General features: G+C 50.9%; 1 protein-coding gene across 1 annotated transcript; it reads right to left on the bottom strand.

Annotated features, from left to right (window-relative positions):
• Positions 1 to 4,002: 4,002 nt before the first annotated feature.
• LOC143371123 (uncharacterized) lies at positions 4,003 to 21,341 on the bottom strand. Its single transcript, XM_076816014.1, has 4 exons — positions 21,284 to 21,341; positions 19,826 to 20,453; positions 11,246 to 11,351; positions 4,003 to 8,065 (listed from the first exon to the last, which is right to left on the bottom strand). The coding sequence occupies exons 3-4, from the start codon at positions 11,349 to 11,351 to the stop codon at positions 5,568 to 5,570; spliced, it is 2,604 nt and encodes an 867-aa protein (XP_076672129.1). The 5' UTR covers positions 19,826 to 20,453; positions 21,284 to 21,341; the 3' UTR covers positions 4,003 to 5,567.
• Positions 21,342 to 23,169: the final 1,828 nt, after the last annotated feature.

Here is a 23,169-nt window from a genome sequence, read left to right as displayed (position 1 = left end):
TTCATGAGAAGGCCCGTGGTCGATTCCCATGGTCCGCTGCTTGGGGCTATCCTGGCAAGAGAGTGGTAGAGAGGCAGGAGCGTATCGTTGGTCGATACCGATTTCGCTGTTGCCGAGATCATGAACCGGGCATGGGCGAGGGCAGCTAATCGGGAAGCTGCTGTTTAAATAATTGGCAAGGCTCGCAGACAGGTAGGTGCCGGCGTACGGTCAGAGGGAAGAGAAAAGAATCGGGCGGCATTCGCGCGCCAGGAAGTGTTTCGCATGCCGGACAAGGGACTTGGCGGCAAAGGCCGCTGCAACACGTCGCGACGCATCTATCGGTACGAGGAATCGACGAGTCGTCAGTGTGTTTCTGGAACTCACGTACCATTCGGACGACTCGCGCTCGGGCCTTCCGGCTTTCGTTTCTTTCCACTGGCTCACCTACCAGTCTAAACAACTCGCCAGCCGAGATAATCCCGGACTTCCATGGCCATCCGGAAGCTCCAGATCGAATCGAAAAGCACGCCGGGCGTTGCGCCTCGCGTCTCACGCGGACGACGCCGGATGATTCCTTTGAAGCTTCGAACCCGTACCGGTCGAGCGGAACGATTCCATCAAAACTCTCCGTCATCTATCACGCCGAATGACAAACTACCTGGATACGCTCGTCGCCGCGAATAGCATACAAATGTTCGATCTGTCTGGGTGAAATCCTAGAGTCTAGAGAGTAACCGTGAAACACGGTAGCCACATCCGCGCCTATAATTGAGTCCAAGAAGCGACCGTGAAAGCCCACAACCGTTTCGCGAGAAAAGCCTATAGTTCCAACAGCAGATGGTCCCGGGCCCGTGATAATCAATACGATTAATTGTGAGTAGAGAGTCCCTCGGTGCAGCAGCCACATCTCCCGTATGTCGAATCGCACTTGGAGAATTCAGATCCGATACGCTCGATGATCGCCAAAACAGTCGAAGATGGTACCACCTAATGGCACTCTCCCTCCCTCTCTCTCTCTCTCTCTCTCTCTGTTTTCTTCTACACCATCGTGCACCGGCTGGAAAGATATCAAGACGCCTGGCTCTTCTAGTCGTGTCTCGGTTCTCCTTGTTTCCTCGATTTCCTGCACGGTTTTCGCGATCTCCTTTGCGTAAGAACAAGTCCGAGCCAGATGCCAGATGCGTGGGTTCCAGGTACCAGAACAGAAGCGAGGCCAAGGGGGGTACGAGGACAACGATATTGGGTTAGTTTTTGCAACTAGTTTCTAGTTTCCACAGTGGTGCAATGAGGCCTGCGTTTCCCGTAGACGATCACCACGTTCCAGATTAAACTCGCGTCGGATCGCGCCGCGCCGCGGCTAGGACGAAGACGAGGACATAGGATGAAGAAAAAGAAGTTGTCGCTTTCCAGTTGTCGAGGATGGATACTGCCGTTACGGAAAAATTCCGCCGATTTACATCCGACGCCTGCCTAATCTAATCAACGCACTTAAGCTAACCCCGTGCCCGTGCCAGAACAGCGGCTTGGAAAAGACGGAAGAACACGCTTTTCCTCCACCAGCCGCCGCGCACCCGATCGCGCACGTCCTCGCGTACAAATTGCCGACGCTCTGCCAATGTCCCGGGCGATAAATCGGCCGCATCGATGATGCCGCATAATGCGTTATTTCTAGACGCCATTATCGGCGAAAATACGCGCAAAAACCGAGCGAAGGGTGCGCAGAATAGATTGAACTACAAGAGAATGCAGGCGGCCGCGGCGCATTCGATCGGCCGCAAATGGCCAGACAACTTTTTCCATCATTCCCCTAGAAATAAATATAACGCTCTCTCGATTTAGCCTCGGCTCGATCGTTTCTCACGAATCGCTTGACGTGTGCGGCTTGAAGATCTCCTAGCCGCGGTGGCTCGGAAACGACGCGACGGAAACCGGAGAGAACGGACACACTTGTTGGGAAATTTAGCGTTTCTCCGGTAACGACGAATCACCGGGTTAATGCCTGTTTATTTCGCAGCGCGGCTGTGCCGTGAATCATCCGACGCCGAACGCGACGGATTTTTCCGCGGTGCTGCTCGGTCCCTCGGCGTCGATACCCACGCAAGGACTCCTAACGGTAAGATAATGGCGCGCCGCAACCCATCCCCGCGGATTTAACTTTCATTAAGGTCGACAGGTATGACCTTTTCATCGTGCTTCTCCTATCTGCGTGTCAACGCGTTAAAGCCGCAGATTTTTCTCACGTTCCGCGTGCTCCCTTCGAGCCCCGAACAGGTACACCGCGCCGCGAGTGTACACTCTACAGGAACGTGACCGTATCCTCGTTCAAGATGATAGCCTTCCGAGCGGACCGCGACGCAACGCCGGCGATCGATCCTTTCAGCTTTACAATGTCGCTTTAACTCGAGTCATACGACCCACTTTGCACACCGCTCGTTGTTCCGCTGCCTCCACCATTACGGTGCTGTTTCCTTTCGAATAGAAGCGCGGAACGAACGCTGTCGAAAGTCACAATAGAAGGTGAGAGGAGGACGGTCTCGCCTCTTTCGCACCCCGACGAAAAATCTCCGAACGCTCTATTAGCATTTACGCCACGGCGAAGCGCGGGGTTCGCACGATCCTCCTTATCACGCGCAATTCATCTTCGAAGGGAAAGGAAGGAAAGGGACCTTAAGGATACCCGTAGGTGCGAACCGGTCCCCACTTTCTTCCAGCAACTTTGTTGCGAGAACATTTTTCTTGCTGATCGGGCGATCTTTCAAGCTGTCGGGAAACACCCTTTCTCGAGCCTCGATCGGTTAATCTCGGCTGGGATCTACGTTCGGTAGTGTTTCGGTATTCCTCCCGCTCTTCCAACGCCGCGGCCGGATACTCGCGCCGCGGCGCTCGTTAATCTAGGAATCGACGACGAATCGGTTGCCGGGACGCGGAGCGGAGGGTTTGGATCGATGCCGGCCAACAGCCGAGTAGCAAATGTTAATTACGAGTTAATTATTAAATTAAATTGATCGGAGGCGGAGGCGCGATGGGAACGGAGCTAAGCGAAAAGCAAATGCTTAAGAGGGAAACGAAGAAAAAGAAGGGAGATGTCTGGAGAAGAGAGATACCGGTGCAGTCCGTTGCAGGCCAGCTTCTACGTGCCGGTAACTTTATTTCGTCGACTTTTTTCTCGGCACGCACGTCGCGGGGCCCGGACCCCTGTCCTCCGCGGGAGATTTATGCTACCGACATTGAAACTAAATTACGCCATAAATTAACCTTAAATTCGTGCTTTCGGTGCACCCCGACCTCCTCCTTCTGCCCATTTCAGCTTCCTCTGGCTTCACTCCGCCACCCTTCAACCTCGCCAGACGTTTCTCGCGTTCCTTTCTTTGCCACGCACATACACAGCTACTTTTCTCCTTATCCCCCCCCCTTCTTATCCCCTATCCTTCCCCCCCACACCGTTTCAATAAGCGCCTGCGGATTAGGCGAAATCCCTTGACCCGACTCTCCTCTATGCACCTGCGGGGGGATTCGAAGGAGAACGGAGACTCCGCGCGTCTTTGCCGAAGCCGCGCGACACAGTACGCGCGGAGCTGTAACTTTTCATTCGCCGTGATGATTATAGAGGATGCAGCGGGTACTCCTGGCCGGAGAGTCTTCGGAGAAACGCGAAGCTGACACCGAGGGAGAAGTCGAGGGCGAGAATTAAGGATCATTAGCGGCGATAAATCGAGACCAAGTACCGTTTCGGCAGCTTTGACCCTGCGGATGGCCCCGGGGGGATGCCCTTCCCGATGAATAATACGATGGGCGTGTAATCGATCGTCGTTCCTTCGATGCGAGCGTCGCGCTGCGTGCTCGACAAACGTCGCTCGCGCGGGATTTTTAATCGACGCACCTAATCAGGCACTATCTCATCTAACGGCGTTAGAAACACCCGCGAGGACGGCTGGAGCAGCAAACGAGGCGAGGATAATTCGTAGCGCGAACGGTCTACGAAACCGAGGAGCTCCGAGCGACAAATTGTGCAGCACATCGATATCGGTATTGCGCTAGTTTATTGATAAACCGAAGAAAACAACAGAACGTGTGACCGTCAGGTACAATTATCGTATGTAACACAGTACACATCTATAGTACGTACGAAGTGAATGCTCGCAGTCTGTGTCCGTCTCGTGTAGGTATATCGACGATGCCGAAGATACGCTTGAGCAGTGCTTTTTTTTTTTTTTCTTTCGTTTGGCGGTATCGCGGACACGATTGACAGCTACCAATTTCTACGGGGAAAAGGGAAGGGTACAAAGTTGATGTTAGTAGATATAGTAGACGCGATATGTGTGGTAACTGGTGAACGTAAGACTAGTGTTAATAATAGTGTAATGTAAGTCACATGGAGCATTTCTCGTTCGTCTAACAATAAATAACATGTTTCTTTTTCGAATAGAACGACCTACGCTAATCTGGCTACCGTACACTTGGAAATCCGTGAAATATTATACCGATCCCCGATCGGTCACGAAACGGATGAATACCGAGACCACGAGCAAAGGGTACCTCGTTGCGTCGATCGTGTCTACGTTAAACCGAGAGAGAGAGAGAGAGAGATAGAGAGAGAGAGAGAGCACATATGTATGTATATCTGTATATGTAGTTATGTATGTATGCCGTAGAGTTTCCTCGAGTCGTGAATTACCATAACGATGCAATAAATACTTTGATCGCAATAATTATTAGCTACTATAATAAATATGATCCTAAGTAGAAGCCCGTCCCTGACGTTCAGCTTCGATAAATATCCAAATGGCCTTGCCTCGGCAAGATCGTCGTCGTTAACTACTCGGATATTTCAGTAATTAATGTGCACCGAATGGGGACCAACAGCTCGGCGCTGAAAGTGGTATCGAGACTATCTCCAGTGGGAGATCGATCTTGGCGACGGCGATGAGCACGTGCAGCAACTTTTTCCCCCCGCGCGATCCGTCTAAATTCGTTGAGCAATCCGCTAGCCGCCAACCCGCCACGACGAGTCACCTATGTGTATCTCATATGTATGTCCCTGTACGTATAGTATATATAAATATATGTATATGTATATGTATACTGGCACATTAGAAATTGGCGCGCTTCTCTCATGAAGAATGAGACCGCGGCAGGTACGCTCGATCGCGAACCGACCGCGTTCAGCCTCTACGAAGGTGACTGCGAAATTATATGATAAAATAATAAATAACGAGGAAAACGTAATGGTAATAATAATAATAATAATAATAATAATAATAACAACAACAGAGTCTTACGAAGTAACCAGCGAGACGCGCCTCGTCGGCTGCGATTGTCACCGACAAATTACCATCGTCATCTCGAAACCGAAGCTGCGGAACAGCGAAAGACACTTTGCGCGTCGGCGTCGGTTTTTCAGCCGCCTCGATTCGCCGGATAGCCGCGCGAATGTTCAGATCCGCGCGTTCGCCGAATCGCTTTTGCTGAACCGAACTGCCGGGTCAGGTACCAGAATCGATGCCCAGCCTGGCTCGTCTGCGGCTGATTCCCTTGCGGCCGACGCGGAGCGCCCGTAACGTACGTTTCTCCAAGGTGAACGGGCCCTAGTTGCCGTTGATCTCGATCATCGTCACCGAGTTCGGCTGGTGCTCCTCCTCCGTGGCGGATGCGGCAACGGAAACGGAAGGCGACACGGTGAAGCTGCCCAAGCCGCTCTCGACGAGGCTCATCAGGTTACCCTGCCGAGCTTGCGCGAGCTTCTCGGCCCGCGCTTTCTCCTCCGCCTCCTTTTTCCCAGCCGCCGCGTTAGTCGCAGCGCCGCTCTTCGTATTCTCGTTAACGAACTGCTCGAACTTGGACAGCTGCCTCTCGGTCACGCTTCCCGCGATCTCGTTCTTCGCCACCGGGTAGTCGTGCTTGGTCACCGTGGGCTTGTAGGTCTTCACCTTCGAGTGGCCTTGAATGATAAGGTACATCGGTCCTCGCATAGGCTTGGCTGGCTGCTTGTAGTGCGAGAAAATTGGATCCGTGGTGAGGCTGGGCAAAGTGGTTACCTGCGGGGACATGGTGGTCGATACCACGCGGGCCGCCTCGTCGTCCCTCGAGTTCTCTTCTTTCTCCTTGTCCAGCGCTGTCCCCAGAGGAGAATGATTGATTCTTCCCGGGTCCTGGTTGTCCGTGGCAACGAACGGCGATAAATTCTCTGTGGAGGAGACGGTTGGCAAGAAGGGGGTAGGCGTGGTGGTGAGCAAAGTCGTCATATCCGGAATACGGGATCGATGATGATCGAACGAGTGATCCTCCGCCAAGGGCGAGGGGGTTGGCGGGTTGGTGAATGCTACGGGGAAGTCTGGCATCTGCGGGGGCTGTCGATGGGATTGATCCACGGCTATCGACGAACCCATCTGATTCGGCATGGGTTTCATAGGCGGCGGTGCGTGCATGTGCGTCATCGGTGGAAAAATCGACATCGAGCCTGGCAGTCGAAAGCCGATACTCGGGCGCATACTGCCGAGGAAGTGCATCATCGCGTGGTTAGGTCTGGACTGGGGATGCATCATGGACTGAAGGGGAGCTTGCGGGGATCCAAACGCGTGAACGGAATTGGCGGGGTGTCGGGAAAGAGGCGGCGGGTGTTGATGATGGGACGGAATCATTTTATTCGGCACAATAGCTGGAAATTGAGGAGACTGGGATTCCTCCAGGAAGATCGGGAACCCGGTGGCCGGGTTTCTCGCAAGCTCGGGTCGAGATTTAGAGGTGTTTTCGCTCGTTGCTTCGGTTTCGGGCGTCGTCGACTCCAACAGCATCGTCTCTTGCGAGGTGAGATTTAGCTTCTTCTCCGAATAGTTGGTCGGCATCACCACAGCCACCGGTGCCATTTTCGCATTGTGCGTTTCAGTGTCCAGGGTAGCGGGAGAATTAGCGACGACGATGTGCATCTTCTCGCCAGACTGGCCGGCCAGCGTCTCCTCTTCGTCGTCTCCGTTGCTGATGTCCGACGAGGAGTTGGTCGACGGGGGAGCGAGGTTCGAAGCGGTCGGTGTCAGTTTGTCCGACGTGGCGGCTGCCTCTTTCTGGCCCACGACCACTTCTTCGTTCTCGTTGCTCTCCCCGTCGACGATTATGTTCGCGTTCTGCTCGACAACCACCTCGTGCTGCGACGACGCCGCGACGTGGTGATCGATGTCGTAGTGGTCGCGGGAATAGTCCGGTGGCTGCCAAGTGGAATGGTCGGACGTGGTAGGCGTGGAGACGGGACCGTTGCTACCTGGCCAGCCACCGGAAAGCGTTTGAGTGGACTGGTAAATCAAATTGGATTTCTCGAAGGAGACGGATGGCGTGGTGATGGTTTCGTACCGCGACTTCGTAGGCTGCGGCAGGGACGGAGTGTACACGCTCTTTATCGTTTCAATCTGAGAGACCATGACGCCTTTGCTCGACGGCTTCGAGGAGTTGACCGACTGTTGCTGTTGCTTGGCAGGAGTCTGCGACGGTGGAGGTTGGTTGTAACTCTTCGGTGGTATCGCGTAGAACTGCGACTCCTGGATCACCGGCCCTTCCTCCGTTTGCGTGCTGAACTGTTGCGTCGGCTCTACGAAGCTCACCAGCTTATCCTTCTGGACCAACGGCGGCGGTAGCATCATCGTGTACGGCTTGGCCTTTTGATTAAAGTACGGACTAGGGTAATAGCTAGCCGGCACCGACTGTATCCTGTTCTGATTCCTGTAATCGATCGGCCCGTTCCTGAAGCTCGTGGTCCGCAGGACTTTCGGTGGCTCCGCGCCGGTGCTACCGGTGAAGTCGTTCCTGAAAGACAGCTCGTGGTTCGGTCTCGCGAACTTCGGCCCGTCGACGAACTTTAGGAACTGATCGGGTATTTTCGGGCTGGTCTTCTTCGCGGTGACGCCCAGAACAAGAATGTCGCGCTTCGCAGACGGCTCGGTTGTGTGAGAGTCCAGCCAGTATTGTACTCTATCGAGAACGGGAGGCACGTAATCGAAGGTCGGATTGTTCTTTAATGGATCCCCGCGGCCGAGAGGCGTCCACTCGTCGTAGTCCATTCGAGGTGAAAAGACGCGTGGTTTGCTCTCGTCTTGACCTGCGAACAGAAATATTCCGCTCACGTTCGTGACTCGACAGACAATAGAACGAGCGCGCGAAGCGCTTCGATAGAGTGTGGGATAAATATCCGATACGAACGATCATACCACCCAAGGTCCAGCTTAAATAAATCGGCAGTGTCTCGAACAACGACGCGCCTCGTGCTGATTAATCGCTTCCCGTTTTATTGTACGTTTCCCTCTACTACCGGGCCAGTGCTTCGACTGATTTATCATAGCCGTATTACTAACGTCGCGGTTCCTCAATGATCATAAAATCGAACGCAACGCGGCTTCGTAGCTCTTGGTAGAATGTGAAAATGGATGAATGATTTGCATAGCTGTTTCGCAGGTTAGCTATAAATTTTCACTGGCCACTCGCGATATTTCCTCTTATCCAACTTCAAACTACTCTACGCCTCCCGACTTTCATTTGAACGTCGTCAGACTCGGCTGGGAGTCATTCGGTTCGTCGACTATTCGCGCTACATAGTAGGTATCTCTTACGCAGGCAGACATCGCAGGTACTCGCCGCAGGCGTTCGCGAATCCAACTTGCAAAGGGAACAGGTTGCAGTTGAAGCTATCAGCGTCTAAAGCGCGACGGAGCCAGCCCGAAGTGTGTTCGCTGGTCGCTCGGAAAAAGAACTCTCTATCGATTATGACAAGGAGATTTCTCTGCTCTGTCTCGGTTTAAAGGTAACGCGGCTTGGCGCATTTCCTACGCGGCCGTACTCGGTCCGCGAGCATTAATGATGCTCTCGTCCGCCATGGACACGGTACAGATAGTGGAAATAGAAACGTCCACTGACTCGATAATGCAAGAGAAAACGCGAGCTCTCGAGAGCCATTATCGGCAAGCTTCCTCGCGGGATATCGAATGGGAATGGAGCACGTGGTCGATTTTCTAATTCGAGCTCTAAGTCTGGCAAGCGTACTACAACAAGTGTCGAGTGGTCGGGAAGGAAATTTCGCGGTCGCCGGACCGCGGAAGGAGGGAAAATTCTGGTTCGGGGAGGAAGGAGTCGCGTGGCTAGAATCGCTCCCAGCTCCTCCTATCTTTCCTTCCTCCCGTTTCTCGTTACGAGCACCGACGGGCGGGATAAATGTTTCATCGGCAAGCCGAGTGGACAGAGGCACGCTGGTGTCTCTGAACGTCCCACGGGGGCAAAACGGCCTGCAGGCGCCACTACTCGAGTCATGTCGCATAAATACACGTGTCACGCGACGCAACACAGTTGCGCGGATGCTGGGCACATCCATAGCCGCAGAAACGTACGCGAACAGCGAACACGGTTACTCCGCTGGCACACTATCCCTCTCCTCTCCCTGTCTCTCCCTGCATCTCTCGTCCCATTTCTGCATAATTCATGGCTAGACGTATCATCCGCCAAGTTTTGCAGCTTGCGCGATGCATATTTTACCGAGAGATACTCCACGCAGCACCGACACTGTGACCGAGTAATTGCTTCAAGGAGTTTTAACAGATCACGAGGCGATTCTAGGAGTCATCCGTTGAGCTATCGACTTAACCGATCTGCGGCACCGCGCGAGAACAGGGAGGACGAAGAATTCTTCGTCTCGGAACTCGCGAGAAACTGAAAGGCGCGAGCGTCGGGACGATTGCTCGCAGGTATTGCGCGCACGCTAAAGCAAACGAAGGTACGCAGAGCCGGCTGTTTTCGAGAGAACTGCTCCATTCGTCGACGACTGAGCAAAGATTCATTAAGGTTAAGAGCTTGCAGTTCGTGCCGTCGCCCAGACGAGGGGAACGAATTTCTTCCGCGTCCCGGATTTATTGTTACGAGGCTTGAACCGCTGCCGTTAAAGGGTACGCTGATGCCATCTTAATTACCGTGCCGAATACTTCTTCCATCTTCTCGATTACTTTCCCTTACTTTTCCTTCCTTTTCCGTCCGCGATAGCCGGGGAAAAGCAGCGCCGAGTACCTAGCCGAAATCGCACCAGGACGGGCCGCGAAACGCGTGTAATATACGCGTAAGAAAAACCTGCAGTCGCTTTCTTTTCGCTCAGTCTTCCCGTCTTTCATTGCGAGAATTTATTCCGTCGAAAATTCTTAATATTCCAGGGGAAAGAAGCTAGGAAATACGTCGCAGAAATCCTGCAGGACTGACGAGAGCCGTATTAAAAGTTAGCTTCAGTGGCGCAAGTGCGTTCTCGTTTTAAAAGCTTCGCGCATTATTTCCTCGCGCTTTAACGTCTGGTTCATGCGCGACTCTTTGAAGACTGGCTAACGGCAACGAACGCGCGTTTCTGACTCGCAGATCTCAGTTTAGTTTGAGCTTTTAAGCGCTAATGACTGAAAGAGCGTGCCTGCACGCCGCAGGGACAAGTCTGCACTTTATCGCCAACTAATTCCGTGTTAACGAACATCCAGCCACTAATCGCTACGAGTACACGCGACCAGCGTCGCGTCGCTAAAGACGCCGAGGTTCTCGGCGAACACCGAGCAGGACAAGCTAATTGGTAACCAAGGTAGGCATACGCGGAATGAGTCGATACTTGAAACACGCTAGCGCGAGCGTGAATACAGGCGTTTTCCTACGTCGTATGTGTATCGACACGCGTGAGTGTTCTTTTAGCACTGAGCTGAGTGACCTACTGACCCGGCACACACGCTCAGGCCACAAGCATGCACGCGTGCACAAAATTTCTCGGCAATAGCGATACATTTTTTTTTTTTTTCATGAAATATTACGCGGCGATCGAGAAGCTTCAACCGCTCCGAAAGGGAACGGAAGAATCAGCTCGCGGGTCAAATCATCCTTTCGATCGATAGCACTTCTGAATACTTCACCTCGCACCTACGCCCTCGAGAATAGGGGAAATACGTTTCCGCCGCGGAAATTCCTCGCGCAAATAAAATCGCGAGCTCGCGATTGCACGTTTGAGGGCACGGCTCCACATCTGGCACCGCGAAGCTGGCTTCCAGAGCTTCCTGAATCCTGACGGTTTCAACGTTTACCCGCGGCGGTCAAAGTATCCGCAAGGCGGGCCACCGATCAAAGCTATCGTTGTCTATCCGCGCGCAAACATGGATGCCTCGATGACTACGTAATCTAACGTTTCATAAATCTACGGTGTCTAACTTTATCCGATGATGGTCTACCGCTAATATCTGCTACTGCTACCAGCGAAACGAAATCGTCGTCCACTCACCAGTCTTGTTCTCGAAGGTGGACGAAACGCTTTGGCAGGATGAACAGCATAGGAATCCTGCCAGGAGTAGCCACCGACACAGGTCCGTCGATCTTCTCCGATTCATCTGGAACAATAATTCGATCTTCTATTAAGGGGCCATTCTGGTTAGCGCGCCGATAAATTCAGCGATTCTCAGGAATTTATTGCGAAGACAGGAATTACAGTAATGGAGTAAAACTTTTTTCTATCGATTGAACTACATTTCTACAATAAATAAAAAATATAAGAGTAATAAGATTATTGATTTTAAAATGGTTTCGCGGGCGATTTTGATGACGCGTTTCAAAATGCATGCACGTTGACCATTTGGTTTCGTCAACTACCTAAACGAACGATTACAGAAAATAATGTGTAATCAACCACGCAATTACATTCTAATCCTAATTTGTAAGTTGTAATTAGATTACATTTTGCCCAACTCTGGAACGTTGTCCGCGCAATCCATCCGTGTATTGTTTCCGTGGACACGCGAGGACCCCGAATACTCGCAGACAGGTCGCGACCCATCCGAACCGAGGCACGAATTACGTTCCCACGATCGGGACGTCCACGACGGCGGCTCGTCCTTTTTCGAGAGCGTCGAGAAACCGTTCCGCTCGACCGATACCTTTCATCGACGATCATTCGAGATAGAGCCGATAACGAGCAAACAGATTTGAATGGGGCGAGGCGAGAAGGTGGGAGGCTCGGTGGCGAAAATTTCTGCGAGGTTGCAACGTTGGCCGGGGGTGCGGGAAGCAGGGAAGCGCTTTTATGCAACAGAGGCGTACTGTCGCTGTAACTTGCTAAAGAATCTCCGCCTGGAAATCGGTGAAAGTAGTTTCGCGGATTCGTCTGAACGAATCGAATCGGCTCCGTCAGCGACTACGTCCAGAAGTAGTCTAATGGATTCAAGGCTAAACAGGATTGGCCGTGGAAGCGGGGTCTCACTCTCGCTAGGCATGAAAATTGTACGTCCGCTGGCTTGATATACGAGCGAGCGTAAAACGATCGTTTACCTAGTCAAAGTCGATCCTGTCTGCTGATAAGTGGTAGGACTAATTAGTGCTGTCATAGCGGTGCCGGTTAGCATGGAAATTATGTACAGTATCTGGGTATACGAGCGCGTGAGTCATATGGGGCTTGTCAGCGGACGAGATAAGTGTCGATAGATTATCGACGCGCGACATTTTGCAAGTGGCAACCATCGAGACTAACGCTCGGAATTTCCATACGAAGCTGTTTAATTGCAATTTTATATGTATATTTCCGAGAAATTAGAAACTTGATCCCCCCCCCCGGGTCGCGTTTGCCTCCGAGTTATTAATATATTCAATGAAAGGAGATTGTCCAGGTGGGCCAGGGGACATTCAAAATTCTGAACCGCGCGAATGTCGTCCGTAAATTCGAATCGAAAACTGTGGAGGTAATACTTTCACCGGGGACACGTGCAAATCACTTCGGCAACGCGCAAGGGTCACGCATCCACGAATCCTCGCCGTCCACGTGTGCCCGTGTGCCCCCTGATTTCTATTTGCCGATAAGGACGTCGTAAACGGGGGATTAGGAATCGTTTAAATCTTCTTCGAACGTCCTCGGGCATCTCGCACTGTTTCCGCGCGGCGTCGGGGCCCGTTGACGAATTTCTAAATTCCCCAGTCACCGTTGCTCCAGCGGCCGAGTCAAAAGATGCTGCGATAGCGCTGGGCGCGTCGCATCGGTCGCCCGCCAGCGACGAATAGACAGATTTCGGAGGTACGGAAACGGAAAGGAGGTCGAACGGAGGGATGGTCGGTTCGCACGGGCTTCGAAAAGCCTGCTGCTGGAAACGGTCTCCGTCGTATTTGCACGTGGGATCGTGGCATATCGAGAGACACGTGGTAACGGTAGACGATGCTTCGGGCGCCGCGCCACGCCGCGGCGATCTCCTCTCTCTCTGGAGGAAGATTCCCAAAGAAAGAGCCTGCCCGGCATGGACGAGCGGGCAAAGAATGCCGCCTTCTGCGGCTACATCGCCTCTAGATTCGGCGATATTCGGCCTTGAAACGCCGATCTCGAAGAATTTCCCGACCACGTAGGCGCGAGGAAAGCCGTCGTTCTTAAGAAAAACTTCCCAACGCGGGTGGAATCGACGCAGCTAGCCGCCGAGCGGAGAGGAGCATCGAAGCTTCTGCCAATCGCGTGAAAGGTTCGCGAGCAAATATTTCCTCGTCAACGAGCAGCAGCGTACGAAAGCTTTTTCATGGCTTTCCTGGGCGTGACGCTGGGAAATTTATGTGAATTTCCGCGACCCCTCGCTTCCACTCCCTTAAATATTTCTTACCTTGCTCGTTGGGTCGTATCTCTACTTAGCTATAATTTATGAACGGACAGATAAAATGCCTGGAGGATATTGGAGGAAAACAGGAAGAGCGGAGAAAGTAGAGACAGAGTTGCCGGCATAAGGTTCGCCGTGCCACGGCAATCAACTATGCGGGATATTTCTCAGCGATCGATGCGCCGCGTTGCTCCTCGAAGGTTCCGGAAACACTTTTTTATTCCTCGCCGATCGAATCCGCTCGATTCGACCGACGAAGAAATTACGAACGCAACGCAACGACCGAGTCCTACGTTCTCGCTGAATCGTCTCTACGGAGAGAGGCAGTAGGGAGCTTCGACCCAGTGCATCATATTATTCACGATACCGATCGAAACGAGGTTGCAGGAAAAAGCGACCAGCCTATGTACGATTCTTCCCGATTGGCCACGCACAATACAGATACACAGATAATTACCGTTTACATCGTTAGAAAGTCATTGCCGGTGCTCGTTGACGAACGTTCATGGGCTCACGCTCCGAACGGAACAGCGAACATGTCGCTCGTTAACTAACCGCGTGCCTATTCGCGGCTAGTAAAGTAACTTCAGATAATTAGCGATCGGTAAATGGCGATTAATGCGCCTGATGAATTTTTTATCTTTGGAGATTACGTAAGAGTTCGCCAGCTGCGGTTCGAGGAGAAGACAGAAATTGAAGAGAAAAAGGCGAGCGTGGAGGATGGAATGGAGCACGCATCGAATTCTTGCGAAATCTTACTATTCCGGTGTAAGTATAAGCGAATTAAGGGGATTTTTACGCGAGGAAGGGGGCAGGGAAAACCGGAGCGGGAAGAACCGTGCGGCGGCACGGCACCGTGGTCCGGCGCGAACCGCCCTGAGATCGAGGTTGGATCGCGAGACAGCGTGGCCCCATGGTTTCACTTTATCTCTCTCTCCTGCGGACCACACAAGGTTACCGCGCGCGTGTGAACAGGCGTGTAAGCGCATGCAAAATCTGCAGGTGTGTGAGTCTGCGAGCGTATCGGCGCGACGGCGACGCTCGGCCACGATCGAGACTACATTGATGGGAATTAATGAGCGACGTTAACCGTCGACTTGTGCCACGGGTTTCCGGGAAACGGAGCCCTCGCGTATCGAACGAAAGTGGTCTTTCGGTGTCTTCCGATGCCGAAGATCACAAATTATCGAGGTTAATAGCCGAGTAAAGAAGCTGTACGCAAGGTTCGGTCCTCTCGTTTCGATGCGGGCACCTTTACCGGGACGCGTTAATCGATTCGTTCTCTCGCTACCTAGGCGCTCCGATAGATCCGCGGAATTTCGTGGGAGAACGTGGGGATAGTCATCAGCACCCGATCTCGATCGCAATTACCAAGCAAGTACCCGCATAGCTGGCGATTGAATGGAGAGGACGCGTGGAAGGAACGTTGAACGCTGGACTCCCTGGCGACTAGATCCGGCAGAAACAGCTGTTATTTCCATCGAGAGGAGAAACGTTTAACGAGATATCGGCAGGAGGGCCGCCAGGGGAGCCGTGGCCCCAAAAGCAAACGAAACGAAATGAAACCGGCCTATATTAGCTAAGTAAGAAGGTGTATTACGTATGCAGGCCGCTCGGTCTCGCTACCGCTCCTCTTCTCGCGTGCGATGAAATTTTCATCGTGGCTGGGCCTTACCTGGGCCTGGGATACGCGCATGCGAAACCGCGCCGATACGCAGTCCCACGAATGTTCGCCGGCGCGGCGGCATAGCGTGAGCAATAAAAGCCCGCAAAAGCGAGAAAAAGTAGTCGGTCCGCAGGCCACGGACTTGGCCCGTCAAGCCATCGAGATAAGCTCGACAGTTCGATCCGAGAAATCGATTCTCGGCTTGCCATTACTCGAACCCAACGTAACAGCGATTACGCGCCGACAGAAAATTATCATCCCCTTTCTTTTCCCAACTTTCCCCTTCAACGTCGAATCCATTTCCACGGTTTGTCCAGCGTCCAAGGCAACGCCAACGTACCTACGCACAAGCGGGCTTAGAGTAAGAGACGGTTTCATCCAGTTCGCAAGGATCTGCTGTACTTCGGCTGGAATCGGGTCCCGAATAGGGGTCACGCGATTTACATGTGTTCGCTTCTTACATCGATGAGAATTTCTCCGGATCTTCTCTAGGTGGTCTTCCACCTGATTCGAGAAATGACGAAAGTTATGGGCTCCCGTGAGCGGCATCAATCCCATGAAATAAATTACAGCAACGAGACAGAGGTGCGCGCGTTAAGAAGCCCCCTCGCGCGTACATACAATCGCACATACATACTGCCTCTTTCTACCTCTTTCAGGTGGCTTTCCGCTCTTGCCAATTTTCTCTTTCAACCGGCACTCTATTTCGCTCGCGACTATTGCGTTTGAAAATTTACTTTCCAACAGAGACGCGACACCGCCATCCGCTTCATGAATATTTATTAGAATAAATGTGACTGATGCTCCGACCGAAATGATTAATAGCTGACGCGGCGTAGCTCGGTGCGCGCGCGCGCCTCCGTGTTATTTCCGTTGGAACTCGCAAGCTGGGTACGGTCGAAGCGTTTCGCGACACTTAACTCTTAACTTTTAACGCGGATCGTAATTACACAATGACCCGCCGCGCGAATGCACTCCGCTCCGAAAGCCCGGCGAGCGCCTTTTAGGTCAGAGACAAGCCTTCTCCAAATGGGTCCTCCGATTGACTTGAAATAAGTCGATCGCCAATTGTCGGATGGTCTGTTATTCCGGAACGTTTCTAACTACGGATATCGAATTCTGCCATAAATAATGCAACGCCAACGTTCCTCCATATTCTCGTCGACGCGGCTGCTGCGCTCGAGCCGTTCGAAGGGACCACGAAAATCGATGCAACCGATGACCTCTCGACTGGATACTTACCGATTCTCGTGAAACGTTCAAGTCCCTCGAGCGAGTTGCGTATATCCTGTGCCCTCGATAATTGATTCGTGGCTATGCAATCGCTGACTGCCTTGTCCGAGGTGGCGGAGGACGAGCATTCCCACGGAAATCGGAAACTCAAATGGAAACGTCGGTCTGACCCGCGCTACAAGCCCTACTCCGCCTTCTTTAACTCGAGAATTCATTAAGAATTCATTTACCGAGGATGAAGAGCAGCCGCGTTGGAACCGTAAAGAGACACGTGAAAGTAAGTTAATTGCGCGTGAATACGAGCGTAGTGTTTTTAATATTCCCCTTCTGCTTTGGTGGACCTAGTCGCCGAAAATTCACGAGTTCTCGTACAAGCTACTGCCACGCGACCGTGCACGCCTCTCGACGCGATAAATACCGATCGCCAAACGTGCCAAGAAAGTATTTTGTAGGGGAAAGCTGGGATAGTTGACCACAGTTTTGCTTTTGTTATTAAAATTATAATAATGGTTTGCTTTGTTTGTATTTCATTATGTAAGTTTGTGAATGTTAGAGGATTCTGAATATATTTGTAGAAATTTGAGAGCTGGAAACTAATTTATTGACTGAATTCCAAAATCCCCCACTGAAGGGGAGACTTGATTAATGAATTTTAAGAGTAAATAACACATTAACTTTCTAAAAAATATTTATTATCTTCGTCAATAAGATGAAATAAAGGGAATATCGTAAAAAGAATGTAAACTATAACTAACTTGAAAGAATTACTGAAAAAGGAAAACCTAAGAATTAAACTCTGACATAAAACAACATAAATGCATTTTTAAAAGACATTTCACTTAGACATCTGATTAAGATGACGATGAAGAAAAGATTTCCCTTCTCACTATCTTTGCCGTATTTCTCTGTTTCATTAGCCGTTCTATGGTTCTTTTTAGGGCATTTTCAGCAAGTATCCCTCAATGCACTCGATTTGCAAAAGATGAAAAATGATATTACCTTAAATATTTAGCTCAATCAATAACTAGCATTAATAGACCAGGAATTGCTGTTCTTACTTAATATATTTAAAATCGTTGAAAATGCAAGATTTATTCGAAAAGGAGGCAAAACAAGCAGACTGAAATATTTATTTTTTGGCTGCAAATAAGATCGAAGCTTCTACCAACATTATTATATGCCCCCAAAAGAAAACTGCACCGTGAAGTGTTGTGATGATGCAAACATTACCAGGATAGCCTGACAGCAGGCACAAATTGCCAATATATTAATTAAAAAACTAATGCGATCATGCATCCCCGCTGATCAACTATCCCACCTTTCCCCTATATTGTTCGAACCCGCGTTTCAATCGCCGCGTATAAAATAAAAGAAAGACACGAGCGCAACAACGGGACGAGAGTGCCCTTCCTCTCGACTCAACTTCCCTTTGGATTTATGAATGCTGTTCGGTGCAAAGGGACGATGCGCGTTTCCTGGTTGTAAAGGGAGATATATGAACCTTATGGGACACCGTACATTAAACCGGGAACAGTCTGTGCATGAGCCTGCGCGCATTATGCGCCACCGCACCGTGCCGAAAGAATACGAAGTTATCCCGTCTGCGATTGCACGAAACAACCGAAACGTATTGCGGCGTTCGTTCGGAGTACAAGAAACACGCCGGTATGAACCACAGCTTGTTCCCACGCCTCGCTAATCCTTGCGTCCGCGAGAAGCCCAACTTTTCCGCCTTAATGGTAGCGCGTAACAAGGAAACGCGAGCCTCAGAGCTCGCGACACGTCGCGGAATGAAATTCATATTCATTAATATCCACGCACGCCACGAGACTTTGCAATGCAATTTGGCTGGCAGAGCAGATGGCAAGGTATTGCCCGCGGGGCATCTTAAAAGTTGCGAGATCAATCTACGTTGCTGGTCGATACGATGCAGCAAGAAGTTCCACTGGTGGAGGAACGGAGCGCGGCGGTTTCCTGCAGGCAAGCAAAGGTTTAAGGTGCACGAGGTTTTGGCACTCTTCCTGAACGCCGATGAAACAGACGCAATATGTATCGCGCGCGCGAAGAGTCGGGGTGGATTGGATACAAGGAGAGTATTGCGGAATAGAGGGGAAAAAGGTGGCGACCCAGTTCGAATAGTTTCTATATGCGTTAGCCGTGAACGCCGTTTAGGCTGATCCGCATGGAAGAGCTGATTTTAGTAAAAGCTTGCCAAGTTGACGCGACGGTTCGTGTCGCGAGCCGTATCCGACATAAAAGAAACTTTTGCGTATTGTGAAAAAGCCGCGACGCGTTTCCACCTCGACAACGTCTACCCGCGGCGAAGAGGACTGCGAGGAAACTCGCGCGACAACCATTCAGGCCGGGCGCGGCAGAGAAATACCGAATCGCTGGGGCCTGGAAGTTCGCAGCCTTTTGTAATGCTCTCTGCAAATCTAAACCAGGCGGCGTTGTACACGCGCTGCAGTGATTAATGCCAATCAAGAGGCAGTCCCGCGTTCTGAATTCGAGATCGCGTTAACGCGAGAAATCAATAGGCCCGCAGACCGAAACGATTAAGGATGCACGAGCGAACAGAACCGCAAATCGTGGAACGCTGAGCAAGGCTTTCGGTTTGAATGCCCGCTGACGAGTATTCAGCCTGCGCGGTTTTGCATTCCTAACTTGGCCCGCCTTCGAAAATTTTCAGCACCGCTTCCGAGGGCTTTTAAGAACCGGAGTCAACCTACCTGCTCGATAAGGAACTCTAGTCAGCTTCGCGGCTAGCACTCGGTGAAATCTAACGATAAGTTCGTGGGCCGAGTGGAAACTACCCCTTTAAATGCCAGTGGAAGTTCAAAGTGGAGAACGGAATTAAACAAAGTCCGGATGATTTGGCCGACAGCTCGTGAGGAACCTTTAGCGTTGCTTCCCGAATGATCCTCCGCCAACGAGTTCCGCGTGTCCCGAAGACCTCTCGTTAATGAGAAGCATTAGTACCGAGTGAACTCATTTTGCACAGAGGACGATTCCGCGAAACATAACACGCCGCGTTTTCGTCCCGCCCGTGATAAAGCTATTGTTCGTTCGCAGAGCGTTCGAAAGGGAAACAATGTTTTTCCAAGCGCACCTTTGACTCGTAGCTCTCGTTGACCCGCTACTCGCTGTACCTCTACTTCGCGTTACTGCTGCCTCTCGCTCGCAAAGCACTCGTGTAATCGTCATTTTCGACAGAGTGTCTTGCTTTTGTATCGGCAGCTTTCACCGAAGGCATTAGCGACGCTAATTATCGCTTGGTACCCCGCGCCGTTCCGCCCGATACGACTGGGTGTATAATAAACAGTGAATAGCAAACAGGACTCACCGTGATCGTGGCGAAGGGTTTCCCTCGAAACAGCGATCCCTTTTCTTCCCAAGGCGATAATACTAGGGTTCCCCGACGTGTCCTAAACCGTGAGCAGCAATGTCTTTTCGTTCACAAGCATAGTTTCTCCTCTTCTATCGTCCCTTCCCTTTGGTCTTGCCCTCCGAGCACCGCGAGGGGCAAGGACGTCTCCGAAGGAAATTCAGAAGAGACTATCCCCGTGGTAGGTGCAGGAAAGTGCGGCTGGTGCTCTGGCGCTCGACGATGGGGGTGACGGATGGATGCGTGAGGCTGTCGAAGAATCGCGTAAAGGAGCGAGGATCTTCTCCGTGTGTCTGGTTGGCGAAAGCTCCGATTCACTCGGAGCACAGTGGAGAACTGAGCGAAGTGCCGGCCGGTCGAGCAGCCAGGCGGGCTTTTCCAACCGGCTTAACCAATCGCGACTTCTCTCTTGTCCCACGCGTCTCTTTCTCTCTCTTTCTCCTTTCCATCACCCCCTCTGGCTCTGATCTCGCACTCTCCGCGGAGTTATCGCTGGCAGCTTCAGCTACATCCCTTGGCGCAGTCCAGCTATCCCCCTCCCCTGCCTTCGGGGAGTCTTCGCTCGCCACGCGTCGGATGAATTTCCCTGCAAAATGCGTGGATAGTTTCCCCTTATTTTTTGCCCTTTCCCAGCAGTTCACTTTGCACCTCGGGAAAAATGACCCCGCGAGAACGCGGGCGAGTAAAATTTGCAAAACCGCCTGGCTCTAGCCACGAACAAGTAGGTACTTCTTCGTTCTTCCTTCCCCTGTATCTTTCGAACTGGAAAAAAAATAGGCAACTGTTCCGAGGAGGGTGGAAGTTATGGTACTCGAGATTTGTCCGCCTCGAAGGAAAGCGGAAACGTGTAAACGTTTTCGAGAGCCACGCGGTTAATGCGCGTCGTCTATTCTCGCGAGAATTCTTCGAAGATGTGCCACATGGACAAATACGCGCAATGTAGCCTCGTTCGCCGCTAATGGACAATATGTGTTTTCGTATCTGAACTTACTAAACAGTCTAGTTCGCCGACTAAAACGCCGCGGTGCGCGTAGATCGCCGTGGAAGGGGGGAATCGACCGCGGTGCAATGATTTCGGCATTAAATATGCGATTGAAAGGCGCACAGTGCCCTCGATTCGTCCGAACGAAATTTTAATCCAGAGCCGAGCTGCCGCGAGTCAGACTTCTTTGATTCGCAGGAAGCTTTCCAGCTGGCGCATCTTTCCCGGCGGATGACGGGGACACGGCGCTGGAAGCTGGAGTTGCGTAAGATGGAACGGAAAGGGGCTCGGGCGAGTGGGATTTACGAATTGGCACGTGGAAAAAGCGGAGCTCGGTGAGAGAGAGAGAAAATGGAAACGAAGCTCGGGCCGCGTCTACTTGGTGTGTGCGGCGACGCGACGCGACGTCGAACAAAACGTGATCGAGGCCTTACTTTCGAAGTTCGCTGCATGCCGTTCGGTCAATCGGGCCTGCATGTGCTCCAGTCGCTTTCCTAACGACGAGGCGTGCTTCTGCCAACGATAAGTACTTTTATGCGCGCGTGACGTGCCGTTCTCATTGACGCATTACCAGCGACGGGCGCACGGACTCCGTCGGCCCGATCACCGACACGCGGCGAACCGTAAAATATTAATGAAATCCGGGGAACCCATTCCATTGGCGGAGAGAGTCCCGGCTATTTATTCTCGTCAGAATAAAGTTCGTTTTCGTTTCAGCGTTACGAAATGTGGAACGAAAGTCAAACATTTCGTCGAGAAAAATTCGCCGCGATCAACGTACCCAATATTTGTCTAACTTTCTCTTGAACATATACTAACGACACCGTGCGCTGCCGAGCGCATACTAATTGTAGGATCCCCCTTTCGTCTAAGCAGCGCCAGCTTTGCTTCTTCTTAACTTCGCCGATACAACGAATATAGGGAACTGGAGATCGTCCTAATGATCCTCGTGCCTCTGAATGCAAGAATGTCGATCACGACCTTGGCTCTTAGTTCGAAAGGGAGGAACGAAGAGTGCCAGGGACCGGAAGTACGGAGCCACGTGTCAATTTTACTTTCACAGAGCTACTATTATTTCGATACCGTTGCTCCGATTAAACCAGCGCACCAACAAATCAATTAATTCGTCTGCTTAACGGTGCACGGAGAGGGGGAGGAAGAAGTAGCTCTCTATGCGCGTACCGCTTCAAAAGGAATAATTTGTTTTCCATGGAGAGATAATAGATGAGTCGCATGAACGATGTAATGAGAGAAACCGCTTCCAATTTTGCAGCTGGTAACTTGAGAATTGGCATAGTTTACTTATAAGGAATCCAAAGCGCTTTTTTCGACGATCATTTCGAGAGACTCGCAATGAAATTGCGGTGCAAGATGTTGAAGCACCGAGGGAAGTGGCCTCTTACGATTAATCGCACCTCGGTCGCGCATCAATCTAAATAAGATAATAAATAAGTATGCACTGGTTCATCGAACAACGCGGCGATAGATTTTAAAGCGTCCCGACCGCACGCACCCTCCGTTAGATTCTTCGGCATGCTTGCTGCACTTTCTCTGTTCATCTGTTTTCAAAAAACGTACGTTCGCGCTCCTCGACACACTTTTGACGAGGACCCAATTTACAGGACATTAAACCTTGCAAAACTGCTTTTATACGTATACGCATCAAGTTACAGAGAACAATTACTTTCTATCGTATTAACGACATAGATACAATTTTGTGACGCTCGTTACGCTCAACTGTAACCAAACGAACGACCGCAATGATTCGATGGTAATTAATTGAGCCACTTATAAATTCCTCTCGGAACAATTAATCCCGACTAGGCAAACCTATCTAACAATAAGAGCATACTTTACAGAACCTCCTTTCACCGGCTTTGATGAATGTAATCATATATTCATCGAATACAATCCTGTAACGGTGATCGAAGGTCAGATAATCCCCAATAAATAATCTCTTTTCTAATATAGACGAGTAACGTAACCACCGAAAACTGTAGGGGAGACCGGGGCTAGTTGATACGTTTTTTCAGTTTTCAATTTTTTTCATTTTTTATTTGAATTAATTACTTAATAACAAATATGCCAAAATATACTTTGGTCCGTCCTCTTTAATATATAGTAAGCGCAAACTTGAGAAAATGCATACAAAATGAATGAAAAAATGTTATTTGGACGATCAATTTAGATGTATCAAAACTATTTACTCTTTCTCTATATAAACGAAAACAGTTATAAAAAAACGATTGTTAACGTCACTGTACACACACGTACGTTGCATCGTAGGAAAGAATTGAACAACAAACTTAACACTTTCTTG

This window comes from Andrena cerasifolii, chromosome 7 (assembly GCF_050908995.1).
Source record: "Andrena cerasifolii isolate SP2316 chromosome 7, iyAndCera1_principal, whole genome shotgun sequence".
NCBI lineage: Eukaryota > Metazoa > Arthropoda > Insecta > Hymenoptera > Andrenidae > Andrena > Andrena cerasifolii.
The sequence above is the reverse complement of the archived record's forward strand: the minus strand, read 5'-3'. Positions and strand labels throughout refer to the sequence as shown.

Bases quoted from the DNA above. Each gene is read 5' to 3' on its own strand.
- LOC143371123 (XM_076816014.1), bottom strand. From the start codon at position 11,351: ATGAATCGGAGAAGATCGACGGACCTGTGTCGGTGGCTACTCCTGGCA. The intron at 8,066-11,245 runs GTGAGTGGACGA...TTCTGTTCGCAG, and splicing joins CACCTTCGAGAACAAGACTG to GTCAAGACGAGAGCAAACCA.